At 39.6% G+C, this 12244-nt stretch overlaps 1 protein-coding gene across 1 annotated transcript; it reads left to right on the forward strand.

The window, feature by feature from the left end:
- Positions 1-2131: 2131 nt before the first annotated feature.
- On the forward strand, positions 2132-11904 carry xpc (xeroderma pigmentosum, complementation group C). The gene is made up of 14 exons (XM_020089517.2): positions 2132-2448; positions 3165-3461; positions 3815-3911; positions 4232-4316; positions 4440-4597; positions 4718-4838; positions 4949-5038; positions 5708-6532; positions 7268-7428; positions 8634-8715; positions 9596-9727; positions 9927-10096; positions 10207-10300; positions 10608-11904. The coding sequence occupies exons 1-14, from the start codon at positions 2334-2336 to the stop codon at positions 10941-10943; spliced, it is 2763 nt and encodes a 920-aa protein (XP_019945076.2). The 5' UTR covers positions 2132-2333; the 3' UTR covers positions 10944-11904.
- The last annotated feature ends 340 nt before the right edge of the window (positions 11905-12244 follow it).

Here is a 12244-nt window from a genome sequence, read left to right on the forward strand (position 1 = left end):
ATGATGCATGGAGCAGCCTGCAGTTTAGACTGATTTGAAATGTCACAGTGTAATTGTGGAGCATTTATTTAGTAGAAGTAGTAGTGGTGACTTTTTATCCAGTCATGAAAACATTCTTCATAATATGCACATAGTCAACAGATTATGAGGTGAATGAAAAGACATAGGCAGAAGCAAGATGTTTATACAGTATACGCCTGTCCTACATCTAATCTGATCTAATGAATCCTCCAGATTTGAATGAACAAAGCAAAAACATACAACTATTCACGTTTGTAACCCTCAAAAAAATTGCTTCACAGACCTTTTTTTTAAAAACAAATATGGAGGTACACATACTTTTTTACCCCCTTTTTGTTTTTTGTTCCACAAAGTCACAAACATCTCTTAAATCATATTTACTGTCCTGAAATAAAAAAATACTTTGAACACAACTTGGGAGTGATTTTGATTTGACTCTTGATATTAATTGCATTATTTTACAATATAGCAAATTTCATCACATGGTATTTTACAAATAGTTAATGTGTGTGATTATTGTAACCTTTCTTATTTATTATACGTATGGCTCTTTTCTGTAGTAAAACAATTGAATTTAAAGTTGTTTTAAAAGTTGACCCCCACAGTTCCAAACAGTATGATAGATAAGGAACTATTAGTGAACAGTAAATTATATAGAAAGTGTTTTAATGTGTTTCCAGATTTATACAGTAGTGCTACTGACTATGACATTTTTTTCTTTGATACATCTAATATCTTATTTCCATGTTAATTTATGATTATTCACAAGCCCTAGAAATTTTAACCCAAAACCACTTCAGTTTTTACATTGCTTATTTAAAATTTCACCAGTAATGTCTGTTTGATTTCCAAAAACAATACAAATTTAGTTTTTGTATTATTAAGACAGTTTATCTACATCAAACCAAGCTTAGAGAATTTCGAGTTCCGTTTCAATAGTGCAGAGAAGTTCCTTCACATTTTTCCCAGAATTAAATATACTAGCATCATCTGCAAAAATAATACATTTCAACAACTCTGTAAATATACAAATATCATTAATATAAGGTACAGACTATTCACTGATAACTGTTTGTACACTGTAAACTTTCAACATGTTGTTTGCTCTTGAAATGGCTGTCAGGACTGAGAATCAGATTAGATCACTACTGAATGAAATTCATCATGTAGACTCTGGTGCAGCGTTTTGCATTTACAGAGGATGTAGAAGCTGGAGTTTTTCTGTGGTCGTCCAACCTGAGCTTCTCTTTAATGAAACCCAATGAATGTAGCTGTGAACGTGTCACTGAATAAACTGTCAGAGCGGACATGATGATACTTTAATATCAGGAGTATGAGCAGCTTCATCAGAGACAGGCCTCTCCTCAGCTCTGCACCTGACACCTGCAGTGCAGCCTCAAATGTGGCACAGCACCGCCCCTCAGTGTACAGAATGATGTATTACACCAGTATGAGGAAATTTTACACAGAGATTATTATTTTTTCTCTTTAATGAAGTATACTTTTTTCAATATATAGGCTCTACATAGATTTGAGCACACAATGTAGACAGCTATACAACTTAAATACAAGTAAGAATATAAATGAAATTACAATTAAAATCAAATAAATAATAGCTGAGGGTCTGTTTTCTTCTTCATATGCATCAATTATTTGTAATGCATTGCAAAGTCCTTTACTTATACTGTAAATAGTGGTCGTGCTTTCAAACATTTACACTTATGGATGAACATTTTTTTTCCCAAAATAAGTAAAGTGTTCAACAGCAAATCACAAGATGATTCCAAATGTAATATTCATTTAAAGAGATAGTTCACCAAAAAATGCCAACAGAGGGGTGGGTGTTTGAGTCCACAAAACACAATTGAAGTAACTAGCAACCACTTCTTCAAACGCAAATAAAGGAAATGCCAGAAGAAAAAAATGAAATGCCTCTAGGAGCAATATGGAGGCATGTCAAGTTTTTTTTTTTTTGAAGAATTGATCACCATTAACTTCAATTGTATTGGATTTGGCTGCAACACTGTTTAACCCTAAAACTCCATCGGTATAGTGGTGAGTAGATAATGAGTGAATTTTCATTTTTGTGTGAACTATCCCTTTAAGAAGAAGAGGATGCGGATGTGACGTCAAAGCCCTGCCTCCAAAACATCCGGAGCGGAGTTTCTCCTTGTGTAATGAGAAGTGTTGGATAAGCGGCGGGTTCCTCAGCTTACACAACAGCATGAGTTCGTCTGCAGGGCCGCTGCTCGGCTAGTTTGACACAGAGACGTTCAGAAAGAGTTTCTGGAAGAAGAAGAGAGAGAAGAAACATGGCGAAGAGGAGAGAGAGCGTTGAGACTCAGGTCAAAACAAAGAAACCGAGGCAGGTGCTGACGGTGAAGAGCAGAACAGCAAAGGCAGCAAGAGCCAAGAAGAGACAGGCAGGTAGGACAAGTTACTCATTATTCTACTATGGACAAGTCCCCACGGACACAACATGTCCCGCTATACTCATCATACTACTACTCTCTGCACATGCGACCACTGTGCATTCAAGATGAATGGGAAAACTGAGATTGTTCACTAAACTTGGTCCGATTACGTGTTGCCACAGCAGAGGGGCGTGTGTGTCTTCAACTCTGATCAAAGTTAGTTTTTACTTGAAGAAGACGTATAAAATATTCCATGCTAAAGTATTATTGTTTGTTTTGGATGTATACTTATAGATACGGGCTGATTTTCAGTGTAGATTAAATTATGCAGGTTCAGTGATACACATGATTAATATCAACTTCAGTAAATCGAGATATTATTCATTTATCATAGGGTTGGACAATAAATCAAAAGCAGTAAATGTGCCATTATAACTTTTATATATAATAATAAAGTTTAGCATATCGCAATTCATTGCTTGTGCTTTGTTCAAGCATGGGGAGGAGGTACAGCACAATTGATCAATATCAGATTTGCAAAATGTTTTACTGCTTATCCAGTGTTTTTAATTCTCTGCTCATTAAGACGAGTTTACAAGCAAAGCTGTCACACTGTAAACTTAAAAGAAATACAAATATTTTGACATTTGTGGTGAGAATTATCAGTATTGACTGATATGATCATTTTAACTGCAGCTTGAAGCCATTTCTTTATGTCTGTTCGTCCAGATAATGGCATCACAGAGGAAGAGGAGAAACTGGAGAGGAAGATCAAACCCAATTCACGTTTGTCCTCAAAATTGGTGGCGAAGAGAAACTCTCCCTCCAAATCCACCACCAGCACCACCACTGATGTCAACACCAGTAAATACTTCCAGTCACCAGTCAAGGAGGAGGACATTGGCAGTGAGGACGACTTTGACATGGTGACATCACCACCACCTGTGGTTACTGTAAACGCCAAGAAACCAGAGAAAGAGGAGGAGGACAGTGAGGAAGACGAGGATGACTGGGAGGAAGTGGAAGGTAAACATCAGCTTTAAAAAATGTGAGCCTGTTGTGTGTAATATCAGTTTCCCACTGGTTTGTCAATTTAGAAAATCTTGTAGGGCTATAGCATGTTGTCAGTATCTGTGTGTGTGTGTGTGTGTGTGTGTGTGTGTGTGTGTGTGTGTGTGTGTGTGTGTGTGTGGTCCAGGTATTACTCATGTTGTGAGGATGTAAATGTTTCTGTACATGGTTCTTAGTTTAGGTTAGGTTTAAGTGGTAACAATGGTTAAAGGTTTGAGTAAGTCTACAAGAAATCAATGTAAGACAATGTAATGTCCCCTGAAGTCATGGAGAAACAACTGTGTGTGTGTGTGTTGTGTGTTTTTCAGAGCTAGCTGAGCCACTGGGTCCAGCTGAAGCATCAGAACCTGTGCTTCCTTCTCAGCCTGTTGAGATAGAGATTGAGACACCAGAAGTCAGGAAAAAGTACGTGACTCTGTGTTACAGTGTGTACATACTGACTGCATATAATTGAAGTCAAGTTAATTATAGTTGTGAATAAAAACAAGCCTTTGAGAACATGAGGGTCTTCAGTTAAGTCTCAAATATGTCGACAGAAACCACTTGATTGTAAAACGTACCCTGTTCCGAAGCTTTGTGTCAGCTACAGCAATTACCAATTAAAAGATCATTTTACTGTGGTATTTACTACTAATGTTTGTTCGGCATTTACATTGACAACATGAGTTTTGTAGCACGTCCTGTGATCTTTCTTATTTTATTGATCATTATTTCTGATTTGCCAGGCAGAAGAGGCAGGCGGAGTTTGAGTCGTATCTGAGGCGGATGATGAACAAATGCAAGAAAGACCTGCTGATAGACACACACAAGGTGAAAACACACACGCAGCACTTTACCTCATCCCTCTTGCTGCTTCACAGTCTTTTGTCTGAACTGAATTAACTCCAGTTGGATTTTTTTTACCATCACAAACCTCTGATTGTGTCTCGTCAGGTCCACCTCATGTGCCTGATAGCCAGTGGAATGTTTCGCAACCGTCTGTGCAGTGAACCAGACCTGTTGGCCATCACTCTGTCACTGCTGCCCGGCCACTTCAGCATGGTCCTGAAGGAACGCATCGACCAAAACTACATCTCTGGACTGCTCAAATGGTGTGTCCCTTTAAATCAGACTGTTAAAACAATGTGTGTGAAATGATGGAGACAATAGAATTGAGCTTGAAATTGACAGGTGTGAACAGGTTAAAATAAATCACCTCTTTCTTCTCTCAGGTTTAGAGCAACATTCACCCTCAATCCCAGTCTTCCCTATGAGGAGTGTCCGGACCCCCGGGCTCTCCTGGAGAGGCGGCTAGCCAGCCTATCAGCCAGGAACCACCAGGAGATGACTCAGGTTGGTATTCTGGCACAAAACACAGTCCATTAAATGAAGTGAAATACAGCCTTTGTGTGAATTTACAAGTGGTGGAGGTCATTCGTTTCCTTGTTTTGTGTTTCCTACAGCTGTTCCTGTTAGTGCTGAGGTCTCTGCAGTTCTTCTGCAGATTGGTTCTTTCTCTGCAGCCGATTCCTTTGAAACCCCCGTCAGCAAAGGTACCGACAAACTGTTACTGAGCTCTTTAGAGTATTCAGGTGTTAAAGCAGCAGCTGTACCCAACCTGCACACACAGTTTATTGTAGATCTCTGTCTTCCACCCTTCTCATTAAGTGATCAGTATGTTGGTGTCTAGAAGTCACAAGAATATAAGAGATTACCTGATTAACATGCCTGTCTTTTTTTACTCCCCAATATTGGTAATATCTGTATTGCACTTATCCAACCAAGGTAACAAAGTGCTTCCCAAACAAATCCATGACAAATAGGGTGGCAGCCCCCAAAATTCCAGTCTACAAATGTCTTGTTTTGACAGAACAAACTTCTTTTATTGGAACATTTTGACACAAGCACGTTTGTTCTAATAATTACTCAACATGATTAATTTACATTTTTTAATAGTTCTTCTAACATTCTTTCCATGTATCCCCTGGAAACTGCAGAAATAACCTCTAGGGAACGAGAACACCTAGTTTGGAACTGGAAAATGTTATGCACTTAATCATCAACGTAGCAAAACTAGAGTAGTAAGACAGAAACTGCTACATACTGTATTGCACTATTGCTTTTATATGTGACTGCTCATTCCAATATTTTGATTATACAATATTTGCTCATGTTTGATTTTAAAAGACTTGTTTTTACAAATACTAAATGTCTTTCTTCAGGGCAAAGGAGCAAAAACATCTCCTGGTGCTTCAGGAAAGAGCTGCTCAACCCAAGAAACCTCCAAGACCACCTCCCCTCAGCTGAAGGTCTCTCCTGGCACGAAGAGACCAGCTGCAGGGGGAAAAGCCAAGGGAGACAGAGGAGGAAAGAAAGCAAAGAGAAAAGAAAAACCGGAAGAAGAGGAAAAGGCTGTAACATCCGGAGGACAGAGACCGAAGAACTCAAAGCGCCGCACTATCGCTTCAAAGGTCAGCTACAAGGAGGAGAGCCACAGCGAAGATGAAGAGGTACTAAGCGATGAGGACGAGTTTAAGGCAAGCAGCGAGGAGGACAGTGAGGATTCAGAGAGTGAAGCTAAACCATCAAAGGGGAAAGGGAGGAAAGTGATAAACAATAAGAACACTGGAGGGAAAAAAATGGTAAAAGACGAGGGGGACAAAGAGTGGGAAGAAGATGAGGAGGAAGATGAAGAAGGAGAAGGAAAGGTAAATAACAGAACAAAGCGAAGGAGTGGCAAGAAGACAAAGGGCCCTGGAGCGGACGAATGGATGGAGGTCTATCTAGAAAAAACATCTTCCTGGGTTTGTGTGGATGTTGAGCACGGTGTCGGAATGCCTCACCTCTGCTCCCAGAATGCAACATCACCAGTGACGTATGTGGTGTCGGTGGACGGGGATGGGTTTTTAAAGGACCTGGGAAGGAAGTACGACCCCACCTGGATGACATCATCCAGGAAGAGACGGGTGGATGAAGACTGGTGGGATGAAACGCTCGAGCCATTCCTGGGACCTGAGGACGATAGGGACAAAAAGGAGGACAAGGAGGTGAGACCCACATCTATTTTATAAACATGGTCAAACTAACACACCCACATGCATGAACTCACCTCTTAAAATCATTGTAAGGTTTGATTAATTATTGTGTCTGCCTGGTCTCTTCATGTCCAGGTAGTAAAAGATAATAAGCAGTGGGTCTTACATCAATAATGTTTGGGGAATTGGACCCCTGTAGCAGCCCAGTGTAAAGTAAACCATAGAATGTTTTATAAAGATGGACAACATTTCCTTACTTTCTCCCATCGTCAGAAATTAAGCCAAAATAGCGACCGCTGCCATCTTGCACATATAAAGCCAGAGTCTACGCAGTAGCGATTGGGGGATGGCATCAGTGTAGTGATGTCCTGTCGATATACACAAGCTTGACCAATCATGAGACAGTTTCAGCTGTCATTCAAGACATATTTTAAATGTTAAATATTTTAAAAGTTTGGTTTTAATTGGACAAACCTAAAAGTTTTGAGAGAAATGTATTTGATGTATACTATGATTTTTTCTTTTGTCTCTAGTTAGCCATCAAGACACTTTGGCTTCAGTTTTGCAGAGCAGTCATATCGTCCATCTTTATATCAATGAGTCTCTCAGTGAACATTTGAATTCAGTTAATATAAATGAGACATTAAAATGCAAAGTTTTACTCAACATGTTTAATCTCATCAGGTTAAAAGCTCAGCACCCTTTTACACTCACTGATACCACCCATCTCTCCTGTTCTCCATCCAGCTCCAGAATAAGCTTCTCAACAAACCCCTGCCCATCTCCATAGCGGAGTACAAGAACCACCCACTGTACGCCTTAAAGAGACACATGCTCAAGTATGAAGCCATCTACCCTTCAACAGCCACTGTACTGGGATACTGCAGAGGAGAGCCAGTGTACTCCAGGTCTGTGCTACATTGCATGATATGCATTTATGTCAGTATACATTTTATTTATATAGCACATTTAAAACAACTTGGTTGACCAAAGTGCTTCACAAGCACAAGGTACAACAAGAAGACTGTAACATGCAATACATAAGAGTAAAAAATAATCAGCTGTGATAAAACGTACTCAACTCCCGAAGCTCCCTAACTGGAGTGTGTGTATGGAGAAGTTCGGCTAAGTAAGGCGGTGCCAGTCCGTCAAGAGATTTAAAAATGAACAGTAACATTTTTAAATCGATCCTGTGATGAACAGGAAGGCAGTGGAGGGTGATACGGTCTCTGTTTTTCTTCTTAGTCAGGAGGTGAGCCGCAGCATTTTGGACGAGCTGCAGGCATTTAACAGATGATTGGTCTAAGCCCACATACAGGGAATTGCAGTAGTCAAGTCAATATATATAATATAATCTGTGTGACCCTAATTTATTACAAAAACTGGTTTGGAAAGGACTAACGTGTGATTTTTAGTGAAGTGAGTTTCTTCATCCCACTTCAGGGGCTGCATCCTCATTTCCACGTTTCTGGAACAAATATAAATGACTTCGTAAGAGTCATTCTAGATGTGTGAGGAATATATTCATCTTTGGTCTGAATTTGGAGGAGTCAACAGATGTATCCTCTGTAGGTCTCTGGATCCCTTTGTCCAAACTTCATGTGTTTTATTAACCTGGTATTTGCACTGATCCATCTGATCCATCACGTGCATCCATCACTTGAAAAATGACAAATAACAAAGAAACAGGTTGTTCTGTGAATCTCGGAGGGTTGTAGATAGATTATAATGTATTGGGATATCTACCATTAATCTGGTAGATTCTTGCCAGTTGTCTGTGGTGCTTCCACCCAAAAAATTATAAAGGTTTTTCAGGTTTACCACTGTTATCAACAGGGAAATGCACTTGCTATAGTTTTCAGTATCCACCTGGTGGTGCTGTATGCTTTTCTCACACTCTTGTGTTTGAGTTTTCATCTCCAAAAGTGAACTGCTGGCTGTGAGTGTTTGTTAGGCACTGTTCATGCTGAAGTAAATACATCCTAAATGAACTCAGAAGACTTTGGGTCTGCGTCTGGTGTTAGAATATCATTTAAATCATCTTTCAAATGGGAATATCAATATTATAAATGCATGTTTTATCTTTTTGTGATGTTTAAATCTTTCTCTCTAGGGATTGTGTGCACACCCTCCACTCCAAAGACACATGGCTGAAAGAAGCACGGACTGTCAGACTTGGGGAAGAACCATACAAAGTAAGAGAGAACACTTTGCCCTTCCATCCATCAAGTCTGTTTTTTTCAGTTTGCTTTAAGGAACATCCAAATTAAAACTTCAGTCTGAAAATTAACCACCACTGTCTACGATTGCATAGTTTTACCTCACTATGTGGCACCTTATTCATTTTCAAGGGGAGACCTGCTTATTTTTCATGGGTTATTCAGAAAAGCAGTTCATGGCGTGCAGCTTTGCCCCCTAAATACCTCTTAGAAGAATTTCCACAGCAGTCACTTAAGTATGAGACTCAGTGGAGCCAAATAAAGCCAGATACACAGTGAAGTTACTGTAAATGTTTGGTTTAGCAAAGCCCAAGTATTTTATCAGTAGCCTGAAGAAAGATTGATGTGCTGTTGGTCGATGTCAACGCATCAGTTTTTTAATAAGGCAATGGTATTTTGCTGAGTAGAAGTGTTTTGAATAATTTGAGGAGCAATGGTGCTAATAAATCTAAGTTTGTCTTAATTGGATCAATTAATATCTAGTAACATGGTGCATTGCAGTGGAAACCTTGTCAGCCAGCGCTGATTAGACACAAATATGATAATAATAATAATAATAATTATAGTAGATTTTAACAGTTTAAATGTAAAGCAATGATTAATCAAAAGAAGTGAAATACAAAACAAGTAATAAAATATAAAAGACAATGAAATGGGGGTTACAAGATAATGTGGTGAACATGGCCCCACTAGTTCCATATTTATTCAGTATTCACAGACATGATACTGTTGTTTTAGTTAATTCCCTAACCTGTCTGACTCAGTTGAGATTCAAAAGTGTTTGTTGGTCGTCTGAACTCAGTCAAGTAGATTGATAGAATATAAATATTCTCTCAATGGTCTCTCTTTCTGTCAGATGGTGAAGGGGTTCTCTAATCGTTCCCGTAAGGCCAGGATCATGTCTGAGCTGAAGGAGAAGAATGACCTTCCTCTGTTTGGAGAATGGCAGACTGAAGAGTACCTACCGCCTATAGCTGTGGATGGGAAGGTAGAGTCAATGTGGAGACAATTATTCTAATTTTACAGCAGAGAACTTTATCATCTATTATTTTATTTCATTTTGTTGTTGTTTTATCCTGCTGTGAAGCACTTAGTAAGTTTGTTTAGAAAAGTGCTATACAGATTAGAATATTATCATGATTATTACAATTATTTATTTACGTGTTGTGTGTGTTTGTTCCCATCAGGTTCCCCGTAACGATTACGGTAACGTCTACCTCTTTAAGCCCTGCATGTTACCGGTAGGCTGTGTTCATCTCAAGCTGCCCAACCTGCACCGCGTGGCCAGGAAGCTGGGCATCGAAGCCGCCCCTGCGGTCACAGGCTTCGACTTCCATGGAGGATACTCACACGCTGTGTAAGTCATCTCATTTTTATCTGATCTTATCTGCTTGAGTAAATCAATTGAAGTGAGGGAATATGATTATAAATAATCGTTCTCATACAAAATTAATTTTTGTGTTTCAGGACTGATGGTTACATTGTGTGTGAAGAACATGAGGAGATTCTCAGAGCTGCCTGGGTGGAAGAACAAGAGCTTCAGAGACAGAAGGAGAGAGAGGTGTGTGTGTGTGTTGATGATGCACAGAACTGCTTCCTTGTCCTGATAATTCATCATCGGAGGGTGAAGAAATGTATGCACTTGCTGCAGGAATTGTTTGCATGACTTTTCCTTGGCTACAGTATCTCCCATTGCTGCAGCAAAGCTTTAAGTTAAATATTTTTCTTCATCCCTGAAAGGAGCCTGTTGTGTTAAAAATGCATATGATTTTTCAATTGTTGATCATCTAAATCAAAACCAGTTATTTGAAGCCTTCTCTGGACATCCATGCAGTATGCACTAGCTTTTCTTCTCCTCCAATTTCCAGAAACTAGAAAAGCGGGCAGTCTCCAACTGGACTCTGCTGGTGAAAGGACTTCTGATCAGAGAGAGGCTTCGACAGCGCTACGGCAAGAAGAACCCTGGGTTGGGGAGCCTCGCTGAGGGAGACAACACCGGTGACCTTTCATCTGATGAGGAGGCAGGTGAGGGTGAAAGTCCAGGAGCTAAGACTGCATCTGAAACTCTGGCTATGTCCTGGCCTCAAAACAGACAAGCAGAGGAGGAGGACGGAGGGAACAGCAGCGGACTGAAGAAGAGGCAGAAAACAAAACGAGAAAAGAAAGGACAAGACAAACATTTGTTTCCCTTTGAGAAGGCGTAATATTGGAGATTAAAAACTGTTGATGAATGTTTTTGATGAATCATGGCTGATTACTCTGCTTCTGATAAGTTGTTCACATGCCTTTAAAGATTGGATAAAATGTGTGGGACAACAGATTTGAAATAGTTTAGGTTAATCTAGTCATCTCTGAAAAGTAGAAGAGGATGACAGAAAGAAAGGAGGCAGGAGAAGAGGAAGAGGGGAAGGATAAAAATGTTTTTCGAGAACTGATTTTCAGACTGTGTCCATTAAACCTTCTCCACTATCATTGTAAGTGTGCCCATTTGCTCATATACTGTCTTGTTAGTTTTCTTTATGAGAGCTTAATAGAGATACAGTACGTGCCAGTGTTGAAAAGAGGCATGGTCGATATTGAATCTGGAACAGAGAGACATGCCCTCGTGCTGAACAGTTATTCCAGGTTGTCTCGGCTTGAACGAATCAACATGAATGTGAGAACAGGGCTTACAGTTGTGTGTCTAACATCACATGAAGATGCACTACTGGTCATTTTACCCAGAAAGCTGTTCCACACAGCTCTCTTGCAAATGATCATTGGGTGTGCCTCAAAAAAACCTGTACAGGGCCTGATGGGCTCAAACCAGGCTCTGCTACTTTCTGCTGTTTCAGTTTACAATGAAGACATATTAGCAGGTTTCTCCGATCTTGCAAACATGAGAAGCACGCCAGGATGAACAAATGGAGCACCGCTGTCCATTGTGTTTTTAACTCGTCGCAGTCGTCGCAGCTCACACTTCTTTGTTGTTAGGATGCTATATACCTGGAGGTTCACTGTTTTTTCTGCTGTTTTCTGGTGTGTCATTGTCAAATTCATCCTCTTTATTTACACTCTGGTCAGTTTCACACTGTGTGTCTATATGTTTCACAGCAGCTGTAGTATTTAGCAGTTTTTGTATGAAAAGTATTTTTGTAAGAAATAGTAAAAGCAAAACAACCAAAATAATTGTTTGAATCTTTTTGAATTGACCTGTGTGTATTTTAAAAATGTGAATTTTTTTATGGTGAGTGTTGAGAAAAGTCTGTGGCCATCATTTATTTTTTCAAATTTCAAAATCTTTAAAAGCAACACATCCTTAGTTAAAAATTAAAACAATTTTCACTAGGAATCACATGTCCCTCATCATGTGGCCATGTGGTGTTTGGATGTGTGTTGATCTGAGATGTATCTACTCAGGCCCTCACTGACCCAGGGGTTCAGAGCTTGTTGCAGGATTCAGGGACACAGGAATGATAGAGACCAGTCAGGCTAATACTTAAGACCAAGTTTATATATTTCTCCT

The sequence above is a fragment of the Paralichthys olivaceus genome, chromosome 6, assembly GCF_024713975.1.
Source record: "Paralichthys olivaceus isolate ysfri-2021 chromosome 6, ASM2471397v2, whole genome shotgun sequence".
In the NCBI taxonomy this organism is placed as follows: Eukaryota; Metazoa; Chordata; class Actinopteri; order Pleuronectiformes; family Paralichthyidae; genus Paralichthys; species Paralichthys olivaceus.